Genomic DNA, 20,104 nt, shown 5'->3' with positions numbered 1-20,104 from the left:
CCACTCTGTACATTTAAATATTATCCATAAATCATGAAGTGTCCCTTACAATTATACACATATCAGTTATACGAGCTAACAACCAACATAGATAAGAAGAATACATAGCTAACTAGCTAGCTAGCTAACAACCAACATAGATAAGAAGACTACATAGCTAACTAGCTAGCTAGCTAACAACCAACATAGATAAGAAGACTACATAGCTAACTAGCTAGCTAGCTAACAACCAACATAGATAAGAAGATTACATAGTTAACTAGCTAGCTAGCTAACAACCAACATAGATAAGAAGATTACATAGCTAACTAGCTAGCTAGCTAACAACCAACATAGATAAGAAGACTACATAGCTAACTAGCTAGCTAGCTAACAACCAACATAGATAAGAAGACTACATAGCTAACTAGCTAGCTAGCTAACAACCAACATAGATAAGAAGACTACATAGCTAACTAGCTAGCTAGCTAACAACCAACATAGATAAGAAGACTACATAGCTAACTAGCTAGCTAGCTAACAACCAACATAGATAAGAAGACTACATAGCTAACTAGCTAGCTAGCTAACAACCAACATAGATGAGAAGACTACATAGCTAACTAGCTAGCTAGCTGACAACCAACATAGATAAGAAGACTACATAGCTAACTAGCTAGCTAGCTAGCTGACAACCAACATATATAAGAAGACTACATAGCTAACTAGCTAGCTAGCTGACAACCAACATAGATAAGAAGACTACATAGCTAACTAGCTAGCTAGCTAGCTGACAACCAACATATATAAGAAGACTACATAGCTAACTAGCTAGCTAGCTGACAACCAACATAGATAAGAAGACTACATAGTTAACTAGCTAGCTAGCTAACAACCAACATAGATAAGAAGACTACATAGCTAACTAGCTAGCTAGCTAACAACCAACATAGATAAGAAGACTACATAGCTAACTAGCTAGCTAGCTAACAACCAACATAGATAAGAAGACTACATAGCTAACTAGCTAGTTAGCTAACAACCAACATAGATAAGAAGACTACATAGCTAACTAGCTAGTTAGCTAACAACCAACATAGATAAGAAGACTACATAGCTAACTAGCTAGTTAGCTAACAACCAACATAGATAAGAAGACTACATAGTTAACTAGCTAGCTAGCTGACAACCAACATAGATAAGAAGATTACATAGTTAACTAGCTGGTTAGCTTACTCACAAGACTAGCCAAGTTAGCTGCATAGTTGCTTGCGAATGGCTGTGTTCTTGGAGGTGGCACACAGCCTGGGAGACAGAGTTGCCTGTCAGACATAGTTCAGGGTTTAAATGGCCCACGAGGGTTTAGCTGCCTCAACTGACAATGAGCTCCAAACACAAATGAAGCATGATGTCATCATGAAATGTACCATCCCTTAGTTTAGCAATCAATAAAAACGTACCTGATCCACCGTGGGCTCTGACAGTCATGCTGTCACTCTATCATCAATATGTCCACTCCTAATTATACAGTTTATCTCGTGTTCTCAGTAATACTGACCCACCGTGGGCTCTGACACTCTGTCATCAATATGTCCTCTCCTAATTATACAGTTTATCTCATGTTCTCAGCAATACTGATCCACCGTGGGCTCTGTCACTCTATCATCAATATGTCAACTCCTAATTATACAGTTTATCTCATGTTCTCAGTAATACTGACCCACCGTGGGCTCTGTCACTCTATCATCAATATGTCCACTCCTAATTATACAGTTTATCTCATGTTCTCAGTAATACTGATCCACCGTGGGCTCTGTCACTCTATCATCAATATGTCCACTCCTAATTATACAGTTTATCTCATGTTGTCAGTAATACTGATCCACCGTGGGCTCTGTCACTCTATCATCAATATGTCCACTCCTAATTATACAGTTTATCTCATGTTCTCAGTAATACTGACCCACCGTGGGCTCTGTCACTCTATCATCAATATGTCCACTCCTAATTATACAGTTTATCTCATGTTCTCAGCAACAACAAAAAATATATATGTTGTGATCATGAGAGAATTATCAAATCAAATCAAATTGTATTAGTCACATGCGCCGAATACAACCTTACAACCTTACAGTGAAAGGCTTACTTACGAGCCCCTAACCAACAATACAGTTTTAAAAATACGAATAAGAATAAGACATAAAAGTCCCAAGTAGGTCAAGAGCAGCAGTAAAATAACAATAGCGAGACTATATACAGGGAAATGTTCTGATGTCCAGAAGTTATTTTCGCTCATAAGAGACGGTAGCAGCAACATTATGTAAAAAATAAGTTACAAACAACACTAAAAACAAACAAAAAAACACATTATCTTGTGATCTCATCAAAACAACTTTTGCTATGTAATGATCATGAGAAAATGAGTTGTGATCTCGAAATAAAGAAGGAATTATTATTTTTGTAAAATTTTATTAATATGTCCTCTCTGGACTTCCTGAAGACTAGCGCTCTGTATATTCTGATGGATGAGGCCTGAGCTGGAATGTGAAGCAAACTGAACCTGACTAGCACTCTGTATATTCTGATGGATGAGGCCTGAGCTGTAATGTGAAGCTAACTGGACCTGGCTAGCTCTCTGTATATTCTGATGGATGAGGCCTGAGATGGAATGTGAAGCTAACTGAACCTGGCTAGCGCTCTGTATATTCTGATGGATGAGGCCTGAGCTGGAATGTGAAGCTAACTGAACCTGGCTAGCACTCTGTATATTCTGATGGATGAGGCCTGAGCTGGAATGTGAAGCTAACTGAACCTGGCTAGCACTCTGTATATTCTGATGGATGAGGCCTGAGCTGTAATGTGAAGCTAACTGAACCTGGCTAGCGCTCTGTATATTCTGATGGATGAGGCCTGAGCTGGAATGTGAAGCTAACTGAACCTGGCTAGCACTCTGTATATTCTGATGGATGAGGCCTGAGCTGGAATGTGACGCTAACTGAACCTGGCTAGCACTCTGTATATTCTGATGGATGAGGCCTGAGCTGTAATGTGAAGCTAACTGAACCTGGCTAGCGCTCTGTATATTCTGATGGGTGAGGCCTGAGATGGAATGTGACGCTAACTGAACCTGGCTAGCTCTCTGTATATTCTGATGGATGAGGCCTGAGCTGGAATGTGAAGCTAACTGAAGCTGGCTAGCTCTCTGTATATTCTGATGGGTGAGGCCTGAGATGGAATGTGACGCTAACTGAACCTGGCTAGCTCTCTGTATATTCTGATGGATGAGGCCTGAGCTGGAATGTGAAGCTAACTGAAGCTGGCTAGCTCTCTGTATATTCTGATGGGTGAGGCCTGAGCTGGAATATGAAGCCAACTGAAGCTGGCTAGCTTTAGAAAACCAGTATATCTGTTTTGCATCATCCAATACCCCTCAGGCTACAATCAGGTTTCAGCATCAGGCAGGTATGAACATGCCGAGTTATATGATAGTACCTTTGTCATGTTCATTAGTTTACTCTACAGCCAATAGTTTAAAATGTTGCATAAACCGTTAACTCCAAACTCTGTACAACGTGGACTAAACGGTTTCCGTTGCCAAACCTTTTACTAAGGTGGGCACAACCTGTGTTGAGGAAGTATCCTTTGTTGTTAGGCTTTTCTAAATATTTGTTTGTCTCTCTGTCACACAACAAACCTTCCTGAGGTAAAAGCATTAACAGTAGATTAGAAAGAGAAAATGTTTGTTTGTTGCTTGTTGTGTTTTAAGCCTGTTAGAGAAGACAAGTCTATAGGCCTATGACAGTTTTGAGAAGACAGTAGGAGATCACCCTGGGGAACACAGGTGGGCACAGAACGAATTCAACCCCTCGTATCTAATTTACATCAAATACATTTTAAGGAGAGTAGACCTATTATAACTCTCTGTCCACAAATAATATCATCAACTATATGAATACACATAACAATATCATCAACTATATGAATACACATAACAATATCATCAACTATATGAATACACATAACAATATCATCAACTATATGAATACACATAACAATCGTTGTCTTACCTTTTATTTCTCTCTCAACAGAAGCAGAGTCTGGAATGATCATTTGGTCGTTGAAAGTTACTTTCATTTGCTCAACTATTTTTTTTTTCAGGTTCAGGCCTGTTCTCTCTCACATTCCCTCTCTCTTTGTCTCTCTCTGTCTCCATCTTTTTCTCTCTGATTCTCTCTCTCTCTCTCACACACAGCCAACCAATGGAACAAATATAGATTTTTATAATTAACTAGATAATCCAGACATGTACAGAAACATATCCTTGACTCAAAAGTTCCAAGAAATATTATATTTTAGTACCAACTTTTAGTACCGACTTTCAAAATACTAACAGTTGATAGCATTGCAAAAACTGCATAACTTTTCATGTTTCAGTTCTACCTGCAGACAATAGACCATATGAAATCCATTGTTTTTCATAATTCAGTTTCCTTTCACTGTAAACCACTCTACATTTTACTGTAAACCACTCTACATTTTACTGTAAACCACTCTACATTTTTTGGATGAGTGTTGAATGTGTGCATTTTTGGCAACATACTATCGAAAAGTGAACGAGTCATCTTAACTTTATAGAATGTACAGTAGAAACAAATAGTAAGTGACAGAATTGCTGCAGTAAAATCTTTATTAGCAACATGAAATTACTGACAGTGATCAACAACACATCCAACATACATGACCTTTGGTTCAACAACACATCCAACATACATGACCTTTGGTTCAACATCACATCCAACATACATGACCTTTGGTTCAACAACACATCCAACATACATGACCTTTGGTTCAACAACACATCCAACATACATGACCTTTGGTTCAACAACACATCCAACATACATGACCTTTGGTTCAACAACACATCCAACATACATGACCTTTGGTTCAACAACACATCCAACATACATGACCTTTGGTTCAACAACACATCGAACATACATGACCTGTGGTTCAACAACACATCCAACATACATGACCTTTGGTTCAACAACACATCCAACATACATGAGCTTTGGTTCAACAACACATCCAACATACATGACCTTTGGTTCAACAACACATCCAACATACATGACCTTTGGTTCAACAACACATCCAACATACATGACCTTTGGTTCAACAACACATCCAACATACATGGCCTGTGGTTCAACAACACATCCAACATACATGACCTGTGGTTCAACAACACATCCAACATACATGACCTTTGGTTCAACAACACATCCAACATACATGACCTGTGGTTCAACAACACATCCAACATACATGACCTGTGGTTCAACAACACATCCAACATACATGACCTGTGGTTCAACAACACATCCAACATACATGACCTGTGGTTCAACAACACATCCAACATACATGACCTTTGGTTCAACAACACATCTAACATACATGACCTGTGGTTCAACATCACATCCAACATACATGACCTTTGGTTCAACAACACATCCAACATACATGACCTTTGGTTCAACAACACATCCAACATACATGACCTTTGGTTCAACAACACATCTAACATACATGACCTTTGGTTCAACAACACATCCAACATACATGACCTTTGGTTCAACAACACATCCAACATACATGACCTTTGGTTCAACATCACATCCAACATACATGACCTTTGGTTCAACAACACATCCAACATACATGACCTTTGGTTCAACAACACATCCAACATACATGACCTGTGGTTCAACAACATATCCAACATACATGACCTGTGGTTCAACAACACATCCAACATACATGACCTTTGGTTCAACAACACATCCAACATACATGACCTTTGGTTCAACAACACATCCAACATACATGACCTGTGGTTCAACAACATATCCAACATACATGACCTGTGGTTCAACAACACATCCAACATACATGACCTTTGGTTCAACAACACATCCAACATACATGACCTTTGGTTCAACAACACATCCAACATACATGACCTGTGGTTCAACAACACATCCAACATACATGACCTGTGGTTCAACAACACATCCAACATACATGACCTGTGGTTCAACAACACATCCAACATACATGACCTTTGGTTCAACAACACATCCAACATACATGACCTGTGGTTCCAAATGTGTAAAAATAATAAAACACAATTTCAGTCGGCCTAGTCACAGGGATCCTCTCAGGATCTCTCACCCTGGACCCATCTTCCTCTACTACTCTCTTCACTGCTTCATCATACGACACCTTCTGTACTACTGTAACCCTGGCAACCTCAACCTGCCTTTCTCTCAGCAGACACCTCCGATCTCCAGCCCCATGATCACCCCCAAAACTAACACACAAGTTTCTCAACCGATACTACACATTCCTTCGTCTCATGCCCTCCTGTACACTTATCATATCTAGGCATCTCCCTCCTGTACACTTTTACATTTACATTTAAGTCATTTAGCAGACGCTCTTATCCAGAGCGACTTACAAATTGGTGCATTCACCTTATGATATCCAGTGGAACAACCACTTTACAATAGTGCATCTAACTCTTTTAAGGGGGGGGGGGTTAGAAGGATTACTTTATCCTATCCTAGGTATTCCTTAAAGAGGTGGGGTTTCAGGTGTCTCCGGAAGGTGGTGATTGACTCCGCTGACCTGGCGTCGTCGACACTTCTCATATCTAGGCATCTCCCCCATACACACTGTTGCAACATGCCCATAAACTTGGCACCTAAAACAGCATAGTACGTGCAGAACAAAACCTCCCACAGGAAAACTAACAAGTCCTAACTTGACCTATTAGCAATTTCATGTTGCTAATAAAGCTTTTACTGCAGCAATTCTGTCATTTACAAAAAAATTCTACAGTACATTATATAAAGAAAAGATTACTCATTCACTTTTAGATAGTATTGTCACGAACAGGCTCGAAGTTCGTAACAAAAAGGGAGACAACGTGGAGATAAGGAATAACAAAAATATATTTATTAACTGAAATAACCTAAATACAATTAACAATGGTGTGTGTAGTCAGTAATGAGTAGTGTAAGTGAGTGTTTGCGTGCATAAATGTGTTGCCAAAGCAAACAAACAAAACGGCCACAAAAATACAACAAACTCTAACAGTGTGTCTGCATGGAGAGAGTCTCCTCCATGAATGGGAAAGAGGTGTATTTATCCTGGGACACACCCGGGCCCAGGTGTGTGCCATGTCGCTGACGACCCTCCCGGCTCCGCCCACCGGCATCCTAATAAGGAAAACAAGAGCAAAGAGAAGAATACGGCAGACAGAGTGGGAGGGTCGTCACAGTATGTTGACAAAGATGCTCACATTCGACACTCAACCCAAAAATGTAGAGTGTTTTACAGTAAAAGGAAACTGAATTATGAAAAACAATACATTTCATATTGTCTGTTGTCTGCAGGTAGAACTGAGACATGAACAGTTATGCAGTTTTTGTAATGCTATCAGCTGTTAGTATTTTGAAAGTCGAAATAAAAGTTATATTTCTTCGAACTTTTGAGTCAAGGATATGTTTTTGTACCTGTCTGTATTATTTAGTTAATAATTATTTGATTTTTTCCCCCCATTGTTTGGCTGTGTGAGAGAGAGAGATAGAGAGAGAGAGTCAGAGAGAAAGAGCTAGAGCCAGAGAGAGACAAAGAGAGAGAGGGTGTGTGAGAGAGAGAGATAGAGAGAGTCAGAGAGAAAGAGCTAGAGACAGAGAGAGACAAAGAGAGAGAGGGTGTGTGAGAGAGAGAGATAGAGAGAGAGAGTCAGAGAGAAAGAGCTAGAGACAGAGAGAGACAAAGAGAGAGGGAGAGAGAACAAGCCTGAACCTGAAGAAAAAAATGTTGAGCAAATGAAAGTAACTTTCTACGACCCAATGATCATTCAGACTCTGTTTCTATTGAGAGATAAAAGGTAAGACGACGATTGTTATGTGTATTAATATAGTTGGTGATATTGTTATGTGTATTCATATAGTTGATGATATTGTTATGTGTTTTCATATAGTTGATGATATTGTTATGTGTATTCATATAGTTGATGATATTGTTATGTGTATTCATATAGTTGATGATATTGTTATGTGTATTCATATAGTTGATGATATTGTTATGTGTATTCATATAGTTGATGATATTGTTATGTGTATTCATATAGTTGATGATATTGTTATGTGTATTCATATAGTTGATGATATTGTTATGTGTATTCATATAGTTGATTATATTGTTATGTGTATTCATATAGTTGATGATATTGTTATGTGTATTCATATAGTTGATGATATTGTTATGTGTATTCATATAGTTGATGATATTGTTATGTGTATTCATATAGTTGATTATATTGTTATGTGTATTCATATAGTTGATGATATTGTTATGTGTATTCATATAGTTGATGATATTGTTATGTGTATTCATATAGTTGATGATATTGTTATGTGTATTCATATAGTTGATGATATTGTTATGTGTATTCATATAGTTGATGATATTGTTATGTGTATTCATATAGTTGATGATATTGATATGTGTATTCATATAGTTGATGATATTGTTATGTGTATTCATATAGTTGATGATATTGTTATGTGTATTCATATAGTTGATGATATTGTTATGTGTATTCATATAGTTGATGATATTGTTATGTGTATTCATATAGTTGATGGTATTATGTGTATTCATATAGTTGATGATATTGTTATGTGTATTCATATAGTTGATGATATTGTTATGTGTATTCATATAGTTGATGATATTGTTATGTGTATTCATATAGTTGATGATATTGTTATGTGTATTCATATAGTTGATGATATTGTTATGTGTATTCATATAGTTGATGATATTGTTATGTGTATTCATATAGTTGATGATATTGTTATGTGTATTCATATAGTTGATGATATTGTTATGTGTATTCATATAGTTGATGATATTGTTATGTGTATTCATATAGTTGATGATATTGTTATGTGTATTGTCGTGGAAATGTCCTGTATTACCAAATCATGAGAGCAAACCACACACAAGTCAGAGTATATTATAAAGTCCATCTTTAATTATATATGAGCTTCACCATAGCCCTGTGACTCTCAGATCAATTCAGTGTCTATAAATGAATTCTCTGATAGTGTCAACATAATGGCAACTGAGATCCTTTATAGCAAAGATCCACCCCCTAGTCGACATGACAAACCACAGGTCTTAGGAACATTACACAAAGGAAGACTTTACTTCAGAGAGGAGTATCCCATAGCCAGACAGCATCAGCTATAAATTATTGTTCAGTTTGCTCTCCTAAAACGAGGTTCTACTTCTCGTTCTTGGTACCACTTAGGACCAAAACATTACCTCATCCAATGGCATATATCAATTGTCAATTCTAGATACCCCCATATCAAATACAACCCCTCCTGGACCAGATCACAGAGAGGAGTGACTGGCACACAGACATTATGGAGCCAACTAACTGGTTCCCCATTAATCACACCATCCCTTCACATGGTTTAGGAATAGTTACAGACACATTCACAGATAAGACAAACCTGACCTCTCCCCTCTCTGGGCCCCAAGTAACTGGTTCCCCATTAATCACACCATCCCTTCACATGGAATAGTTACAGACACATTCACAGATAAGACAAACCTGACCTCTCCCCTCTCTGGGCCCCAACTAACTTTTCCCACATCAGCATCTTATTTATCAATGTTACCTAAAGAATTCTGATTCTGCCACAACATTATTCATATAATTGATGATATTATTTGTGGACAGAGTGTTATAATAGGCTAACATTCTTTAAAATGTATTTGATGTAAATTAGATGCGGGGGGTGAATTCGTTCTGTGCCCACCTGTGTTCCCCAGGGTGATCTCCTACTCTGTCATAGGTCTATAGACTTGTCTTCTGAAAACAGGCTTAAAACACAACAAGCAACAAACAAACATTTTCTCTTTCTAATCTGCTGTTAATGCTTTTCACTCAGGAAGGTTTGTTGTGTGACAGAGAGACAAACAAATATTTAGAAAAGCCTAACAACAAAGTATACTTCCTCAACACAGGTTGTGCCCACCTTAGTAAAAGGTTTGGCAACGGAAACCGTTTAGTTCACATTGTACAGCGTTTGGAGTTAACGGTTTGTGCAACATTTTAAACTATTGGATGTAGAGTAAACTATTGAATATGACCCAGGTAATATCATATAACTCGGCATGTTTATACCTGATGCTGAAACCTGAACGTAGCCTGAGGGGTGTACTACGATGCAAGCTAGATATACTGGTTTTCTAAAGTTAGCCAGATTCAGTTAGCTTCACATTCCAGCTCAGGCCTCATCCATCAGAATATACAGAGCGTCATCAGGAAGGTGCTCTCTCAGCAGAACGGAAAATATCTCAATGACTTGTCATGTTCTGGTTGTGAATTCAGGCTACAAGGTGAGAATCCTGCCAGGGACTATTGTAAAGTGTGTAGATAAATGAAATGTATGTTGTATTGTTAGTATAGTGAAGTATAACACTCCTAACAGTAGATAAATTAAATGTATGGTATAATGTTAGTATAGTGAAGTATAACACTCCTAACAGTAGATAAATTAAATGTATGGTGTAATGTTAGTATAGTGGAGTAAAACACTCCCAACAGTAGATAAATTAAATGTATGGTGTAATGTTAGTATAGTGAAGTATAACACTCCTAACAGTAGATAAATTAAATGTATGGTGTAATGTTAGTATAGTGAAGTAAAACACTCCTAACAGTCTACTTCTACTGAGACAGGTTGGTGTCAGTTTAATCAAACAACATGGAGCTGACTGGACCTGGCCAAGTCAAATTCAATACATCAATATTCAGATATTATAGTTCTACATTTAACATTTCATATGATAATGTAATTGTATCATAGTTCCTCTATAGTGTAGTGACCCTCTACATTTCATATGATAATGTAATTGTACCATAGTTCCTCTATAGTGTAGTGATCCTCTACATTTCATATGATAATGTAATTGTACCATAGTTCCACTATAGTGTAGTGATCCTCTACATTTCATATGATAATGTATTTGTATCATAGTTCCTCTATAGTGTAGTGATCCTCTATGATAATGTAATTGTACCATAGTTCCTCTATAGTGTAGTGATCCTCTACATTTCATATGATAATGTAATTGTATCATAGTTCCACTATAGTGTAGTGATCCTCTACATTTCATATGATAATGTAATTGTATCATAGTTCCTCTATAGTGTAGTGATCCTCTACATTTCATATGATAATGTAATTGTACCATAGTTCCACTATAGTGTAGTGATCCTCTACATTTCATATGATAATGTAATTGTATCATAGTTCCACTATAGTGTAGTGATCCTCTACATTTCATATGATAATGTAATTGTATCATAGTTCCTCTATAGTGTAGTGACCCTCTACATTTCATATGATAATGTCATTGTATCATAGTTCCTCTATAGTGTAGTGATCCTCTACATTTCATATGATAATGTAATTGTATCATAGTTCCTCTATAGTGTAGTGATCCTCTACATTTCATATGATAATGTAATTGTATCATAGTTCCTCTATAGTGTAGTGACCCTCTACATTTCATATGATAATGTATTGGATCATAGTTCCTCTATAGTGTAGTGATCCTCTACATTTCATATGATAATGTAATTTCTGCCCCTCTGTTTGCGACATTAGTGCCAGAATTGGTGTGGTGTCTGTGAGGCCATCAGAATGCATGGCCCGGATGTGTGAGGGGTCTGAGTAGTTGAATCACGGGACTTGCTTTTATAGGTTGCAGTGTGATCCAGGTTACATTTCCCATCGCAGCATTAGGGTTTACCCTATTGATACTGATACTGGGTTAACCTTATTGCAGTGATGCGATGCGTAGGGTGTTTGACTTTTTTGCCAGTGACCTGGGTTCACTGCTCCGCTGGTTGCTACAATGTTAATAGAATAGGCAACCCGACATCCGTTGAACAAAGAGACACAATAATATGAGGTAAAGGATGTTAGGATAATATCATTAAGTGTTGATTCAGAGTTGTCTTCTGGGTTCAGCCTTGTAGCTGTCTTTATCAACTGGGTGAAATGTAACTAATGACATCACAATGACATGTCCTCAGAGTTGTGAGAAACCAGTCCCAGTTTAAATCCCCATGACAACCAGAGACTCAACCTTTCTCTACCTGGTCTCTATGGACCAGGTGGCCAGTTGGTGAGGGCCACAGCATAGTCCTTTAGTCTCTATGGACCAGGTGGCCAGTTGGTGAGGGCCACAGCATAGTCCTTTAGCCTCTATGGACCAGGTGGCCAGTTGGTGAGGGCCACAGCATAGTCCTTTAGTCTAGATGGGCCAGATGGCCAGTTGGTGAGATAGTCCTTTAGTCTCTTTGGGCCAGGTGGCCAGTTGGTGAGGGCCACAGCATAGTCCTTTAGTCTCAATGGGCCAGATGGCCAGTTGGTGAGGGCCACAGCATAGTCCTTTAGTCTCTATGGACCAGGTGGCCAGTTGGTGAGGGCCACAGCATAGTCCTTTAGTCTCAATGGGCCAGATGGCCAGTTGGTGAGGGCCACAGCATAGTCCTTTAGTCTCTATGGACCAGATGGCCAGTTGGTGAGGGCCACAGCATAGTCCTTTAGTCTCTATGGACCAGATGGCCAGTTGGTGAGGGCCACAGCATAGTCCTTTAGTCTCTATGGGCCAGGTGGCCAGTTGGTGAGGGCCACAGCATAGTCCTTTAGTCTCTATGGACCAGGTGGCCAGTTGGTGAGGGCCACAGCATAGTCCTTTAGTCTCTATGGACCAGATGGCCAGTTGGTGAGATAGTCCTTTAGTCTCTATGGGCCAGGTGGCCAGTTGGTGAGGGCCACAGCATAGTCCTTTAGTCTCTATGGGCCAGGTGGCCAGTTGGTGAGGGCCACAGCATAGTCCTTTAGTCTCTATGGACCAGATGGCCAGTTGGTGAGGGCCACAGCATAGTCCTTTAGTCTCTATGGGCCAGGTGGCCAGTTGGTGAGGGCCACAGCATAGTCCTTTAGTCTCTATGGACCAGGTGGCCAGTTGGTGAGGGAGACAGCATAGTCCTTTAGTCTCTATGGACCAGATGGCCAGTTGGTGAGGTCCACAGCATGGGGAAAGAAGGTTCAGATGGGCGCCTATAACCTCCAATCACAGAGGTTTACAACAGCTGACAGTTGCAACTTCATTGCTAATTATTACTCAAACTGCCATATTTATATAAAGACAGATGTAGGATTTGAATTTGATCATCCTGTTACAGGAAAACTAAAACGTGTAGTGTATTTGATTGTATTTAAGCTTTAAAAAGGTTTCTGAAGATGATAAATTCCACTTTTCCATTTTAAAATTGTTAATTAATTACAGTCTATGTAATAATTCAATTATTCAAATGTCCTGTTTCTGCAGGAATATTTTCCTGCTGTAGCAAACTGGCTCAAATTAAGATCCAACATCTGTAGCAATATACAGTACCTCTCTCGAATGTATATGGCTATATCAGGATATATATACCTCTCTCTAATGTATATGACTATATCAGGATATATATACCTCTCTCTAATGTATATGACTATATCAGGATATATATACCTCTCTCTAATGTATATGGCTCTATCAGGATATATATACCTCTCTCTAATGTATATGGTTATATCAGGATATATATACCTCTCTCTAATGTATATGACTATATCAGGATATATATACCTCTCTCTAATGTATATGACTATATCAGTATATATATACCTCTCTCTAATGTATATGACTCTATCAGGATTCACTTTTGACCACTTGACATCTTGTATTTACTGTTGTTTAGGCTGGTTGAATGTGTTGCCTATGAAAGCAACTTCATCTGCAAGAAAACAGGCGGCTGCACCAGTGACTGTAAGTTCTGTGATTTCCTTATATGAAATTAAAAATATGTTTGTAGACTACGCAGTTACAAAATGGCTGTTGAAACTGTGGCACATATTGCCCGGTAACATTAAATGTATGTGTTGCTATGTAGGAAAGACGGGCAGACTCTTGTAGGTCTAGGCTACAAACTATTATGAGGCTATGATCACTTATCATGATCACTTATCATGATGTGCTATAACAGCCTCCACTCTTTGTGTTTAGTTGTCAGTAATCTAAAATGAGTCTCTCTGCGGAGAGAGAGGAGGGAGGCCCTGCCTCTAAAATGAGTCTCTCTGGGGAACATGACACCAAAGCTAAGAGGTGAGACGAGAAAATTATTTCAAAAATGCGATTTCCAAAAATGTTCACATTTGTTTCATCATCAGAAATTATTGCTTATAGGTACCTTCAATATTACTGTTTTCAGAGTTTCTTATTCATAGTTTTCAGATATGTATTGCTTTTTATTTTAAAACAGTATATATATATATTTTTTTTTAGCAAAACGCTACATATAGCAGGAATGGAATGTTAGTATCCTGTATACTTGACTGTGATATGTGGTTGTCTCATTGAGCTATCTTAAGATGAATGCACTTACTGTAAATCGCTCTGGATAAGAGCATCTACTAAATCAGGGGTTCTCAATCCGGGGTCTGTGGAGGTACTGCAGGGGTTCTCAATCCGGGGTCTGTGGAGGTACTGCAGGGGTTCTCAATCCGGGGTCTGTGGAGGTACTGCAGGGGTTCTCAATCCGGGGTCTGTGGAGGTACTGCAGGGGTTCTCAATCTGGGGTCTGAGGAGGTACTGCAGGGGTTCTCAATCCGGGGTCTGTGGAGGTACTGCAGGGGTTCTCAATCCGGGGTCTGTGGAGGTACTGCAGGGGTTCTCAATCCGGGGTCTGTGGAGGTACTGCAGGGGTTCTCAATCTGGGGTCTGTGGAGGTACTGCAGGAGTTCTCAATCCGGGGTCTGTGGAGGTACTGCAGGGGTTCTCAATCCGGGGTCTGTGGAGGTACTGCAGGGGTTCTCAATCCGGGGTCTGTGGAGGTACTGCAGGGGTTCTCAATCCGGGGTCTGTGGAGGTACTGCAGGGGTTCCGCAGAATTTAAAAAAAACTGCAGAATGTTTACAATATTAAATGGAAATTTTGACAATATAACCGTTATATCAACACACTCTTCACACCCGTTTAACAACTCTAAATATCTTTGGCATAGTAGCATCAAGTCCCTTGCCAATAATGTTACCTACAACGTTGCATACAATGTTCATTTTCATCGAACACATATTACACCCCAGATACCTTCAATTGCCCAATTTATAGCCACGCCCAATTTAGGATTATTATTTAACAACGTGATGTTGCGCTCCAAAGGGAGAACTTGAAATAACATGATGTAGATAATTAAATAATCAAAAGAAAAACGTGTTTATTATTCACTCTTAGAAAATAAGGTTCCTTATAGAACCAAAAAGGTTTCTATCACTTCCTTAATATATGGAACCACTAAAAGTGATATATATTTTTGGGTTCAGTGAAGAAGAACCTCTAGAGTTCTGATCAACGAAAGGTTCATGTTTTGAGGATGTGAACCCAGCAGCCCTCCAGTGGTCAGATCAATTCCACCTGTTTACCTCAACTGTAGTGTATGATATACCATTTTCTAGAGTCTCTACTTTTATCATTTGACTGTATAAAACCTAGCAGTACTACTGATTTCTCTGAGAGTGAGGCAGATATATATTATTACTGTGTAAAACCTAGCAGTACTACTGATTTTTCTGAGAGTGAGGCAGATATATATCATTACTGTGTAAAACCTAGCAGTACTACTGATTTCTCTGAGAGTGAGGCAGATATATATTATTACTGTGTAAAACCTAGCAGTACTACTGATTTCTCTGAGAGTGAGGCAGATATATATTATTACTGTGTAAAACCTAGCAGTACTACTGATTTCTCTGAGAGTGAGGCAGATATATATTATTACTGTGTAAAACCTAGCAGTACTACTGATTTCTCTGAGAGTGAGGCAGATATATATTATTACTGTGTAAAACCTAGCAGTACTACTGATTTCTCTTAGAGGAAGCAGATATATATTATTGCTGTATAAAACCTAGCAGTACTACTGATTTCTCTGAGAGTGAGGCAGATATATATTATTACTGTATAAAACCTAGCAGTACTACTGATTTCTCTCAGAGTGAGGCAGATATATATTATTACTGTGTAAAACCTAGCAGTACTACTGATTTCTCTGAGAGTGAGGCAGATATATATTATTACTGTGTAAAACCTAGCAGTACTACTGATTTCTCTGAGAGTGAGGCAGATATATAGTATTACTTTGTAAAACCTAGCAGTACTACTGATTTCTCTGAGAGAGAGGCAGATATATATTATTACTGTGTAAAACCTAGCAGTACTACTGATTTCTCTGAGAATGAGGCAGATATATATTATTACTGTGTAAAACCTAGCAGTACTACTGATTTCTCTGAGAATGAGGCAGATATATATTATTACTGTGTAAAACCTAGCAGTACTACTGATTTCTCTGAGAGTGAGGCAGATATATATTATTACTGTGTAAAACCTAGCAGTACTACTGATTTCTCTGAGAATGAGGCAGATATACAGCATTTTGCAAAAAAACATGAATTTTTGTCTCTCTGAAATGTAGCCATCAAGTGATAGTTTAAAAAAAATACATGTCTGTCATTGAACAACCCCATGCCATGATTAGATAGTTAAAAAACACAGCAATGTATTTGATAATTTCTTGAAATAATAAAAGCAAATTGACAAATTTCTGAAAAGTGAAATATAGCATTTTGGAATGTAGCTCTTCTTAGGTTTCCTCATCTGAGCTCAGAGTAGATGAGAGATGTAATGTTTGTCTCTGTTGTGTTGAAGACCAATCAAGCAGGAGAGACCAGCCTCCCCTGTACCCAGCTGTGTGTCCATGAAGAGTGACTGGTCTATGGAACCTCCTATATACTTTAGAGAGGGAGACTTTTCTACTGAACAAAGGTAAGAAGAACTCATGGGTCATGGTCAGTGAGTTAAACAACACTGTATCTAGTCATTTCTCCTCTCCCATTTTCCCATTTCTATTTGTTGTTTTCATAATCCATAGGCTAATCCTTTTGTCCATTTTCATAGTCCTAAAACAATATTAAACAAACACAGTATTCCCTCCCTGTGTGTGTGTGTGTGTGTGTGTGTGTGTGTGTGTGTGTGTGTGTGTGTGTGTGTGTGTGTGTGTGTGTGTGTGTGTGTGTGTGTGTGTGTGTGTTTGTGCACTCCCTGGATGGATGTAATCTTTATCCTGATTGCCTAGTCACTTTTACCCCTACCTACATGTACATATTACCTCAATTATAGTCTCATTATTGCCTCAACTACCTGGTACCCCTGCACATTGACTCAGTACTGGTACTCCTTATAGTCTCATTATTACCTCAACTACCTGGTACCCCTGCACATTGACTCAGTACTGGTACTCCTTATAGTCTCATTATTACCTCAACTACCTGGTACCCCTGCACATTGACTCAGTACTGGTACTCCTTATAGTCTCATTATTACCTCAACTACCTGGTACCCCTGCACATTGACTCAGTACTGGTACTCCTTATAGTCTCATTATTACCTCAACTACCTGGTACCCCTGCACATTGACTCAGTACTGGTACTCCTTATAGTCTCATTATTACCTCAACTACCTGGTACCCCTGCATATTGACTCAGTACTGGTACTCCTTATAGTCTCATTATTACCTCAACTACCTGGTACTCTGCACATTGACTCAGTACTGGTACTGTGGATGGTCTACTCTGTTAGAGGATCAGTATCTATCTCTCCTTTATCTCTGTAGTGGATGGTCTACTCTGTTAGAGGATCAGTATCTCTCTCTCCTTTATCTCTGTAGTGGATGGTCTACTCTGTTAGAGGATCAGTATCTCTCTCTCTCTCCTTTATCTCTGTAGTGGATGGTCTACTCTGTTAGAGGATCAGTATCTCTCTCTCTCCTTTATCTCTGTAGTGGATGGTCTACTCTGTTAGAGGATCAGTATCTCTCTCTCTCTCCTTTATCTCTGTAGTGGATGGTCTACTCTGTTAGAGGATCAGTATCTCTCTCCTTTATCTCTGTAGTGGATGGTCTACTCTATTAGAGGATCAGTATCTCTCCTTTATCTCTGTAGTGGATGGTCTACTCTGTTAGAGGATCAGTATCTCTCTCTCCTTTATCTCTGTAGTGGATGGTCTACTCTGTTAGAGGATCAGTATCTCCCTCTCCTTTATCTCTGTAGTGGATGGTCTACTCTGTTAGAGGATCAGTATCTCTCTCCTTTATCTCTGTAGTGGATGGTCTACTCTGTTAGAGGATCAGTATCTCTCTCCTTTATCTCTGTAGTGGATGGTCTACTCTGTTAGAGGATCAGTATCTCTCTCTCCTTTATCTCTGTAGTGGATGGTCTACTCTGTTAGAGGATCAGTATCTCTCTCCTTTATCTCTGTAGTGGATGGTCTACTCTGTTAGAGGATCAGTATCTCTCTCCTTTATCTCTGTAGTGGATGGTCTACTCTGTTAGAGGATCAGTATCTCTCTCCTTTATCTCTGTAGTGGATGGTCTACTCTGTTAGAGGATCAGTATCTCTCTCTCCTTTATCTCTGTAGTGGATGGTCTACTCTGTTAGAGGATCAGTATCTCTCTCCTTTATCTCTGTAGTGGATGGTCTACTCTGCCAGAGGATCAGTCCAGGTGTGCAGTGTGTCAGCAGGTTCTGAGGGATCCAGTCTCTATCACCTGTGGACACAGGTTCTGCAGACAGTGCATCACCAGATACTGGGAGAAACCTGCTCCTTCAGGAGACTATGACTGTCCTCAGTGTAGAAAGAGATCCAGGACATGTCCTCTACTACAGCACCTGAGTGAACCCAATGATGCAAGAGGCTCTGTAAACCATAAAGACAGCCTGCAGAGAGCCATAGTAAATCATAAAGACAGCCTGCAGAGAGCTGTAGTAAACCACAAAGACAGTCTGCAGAGAGCTATAGTAAACCATAAAGACAGTCTGCAGAGAGCTGTAGTAAACCATAAAGACAGCCTGAGAAGGAGGTATGAATGTGTGATAGAAGGCATCGAAACAGCAGGGAACCAAACTCCCCTCAACAGGATTTACACAGAGCTCTACATCACAGAAGGAGAGAGTGAAGGGGTTAACAATGAACATGAGGTGTGGCAGCTAGAGACAGCATCCAGGACACCAACCTCCCATGGCACAGCAATCCACTGCAATGACATCTTTAAACCCTTACCTGGCCAAGAGAGAAGCATCAGAACTGTGCTGACGAAGGGCATCGCTGGCATCGGAAAAACTGTCTCTGTGCAGAAGTTCATCCTAGACTGGGCTGAAGGGAAGGCAAACCAAGATGTGGACATCATATTTGTGCTTCCTTTCCGGGAGCTGAACCTGATCAAAGATCTCCAGTACAGTCTTCTCAGACTTTTAAATGACTTCCACACAGAACTAGACATAGACAATGCAGAGAAACTCACTGCCTGTAATGCCATGTTCATCTTTGATGGTTTGGATGAAAGCAGACTTCCATTGGATTTCCAGCACAATGAAAATGTGTCTGATGTCACCCAGACATCATCTGTAGATGTTCTGCTGACAAACCTCATCAAGGGGAATCTGCTTCCCTCTGCTCTCCTATGGATAACCTCCCGACCAGCAGCAACCAATCAGATCCCCCCTAAGTGTGTTGACCAGGTGACAGAGGTACGAGGGTTCAATGACCCACAGAAGGAGGAGTACTTCAGGAAGAGATTCAGTGATGAGGACCTGGCCAGCAGAATCATCTCACACATAAAGACATCAAGGAGCCTCCACATCATGTGCCACATGCCAGTGTTCTGTTGGATTTCTGCAATAGTCCTTGAACACATGTTGAGTACAGACAAGAGGAGAGATATGCCCACGACTCTGACTGAGATGTCCATGCACTTCCTGCTCATTCAGACCAGCCTGAAGAACCAGAAGTATCATGGAAGAGATGAGATGGATCAAGAGGAGCTCATGGAGTCAGATAAGGAAATTCTTCTG

The 20,104-nt window shown here is 39.4% G+C and overlaps 1 protein-coding gene across 1 annotated transcript; it reads left to right on the top strand.

Moving 5' to 3' along the window:
* Positions 1-16,951: 16,951 nt before the first annotated feature.
* On the top strand, positions 16,952-20,082 carry LOC120039612 (the record flags this gene model as incomplete). Its single annotated transcript, XM_038985038.1, has 3 exons — positions 16,952-17,019; positions 18,724-19,583; positions 19,935-20,082. Coding segments are annotated over exons 1-3 (1,076 nt in total), but the record flags the coding sequence as incomplete, so codon positions are not given.
* Between the last annotated feature and the right edge of the window lie 22 nt (positions 20,083-20,104).

This window comes from Salvelinus namaycush, unplaced genomic scaffold (assembly GCF_016432855.1).
Source record: "Salvelinus namaycush isolate Seneca unplaced genomic scaffold, SaNama_1.0 Scaffold285, whole genome shotgun sequence".
In the NCBI taxonomy this organism is placed as follows: Eukaryota; Metazoa; Chordata; class Actinopteri; order Salmoniformes; family Salmonidae; genus Salvelinus; species Salvelinus namaycush.
Note: the sequence above shows the minus strand (reverse complement) of the source record. Positions and strands in the feature narration are given on the sequence as shown.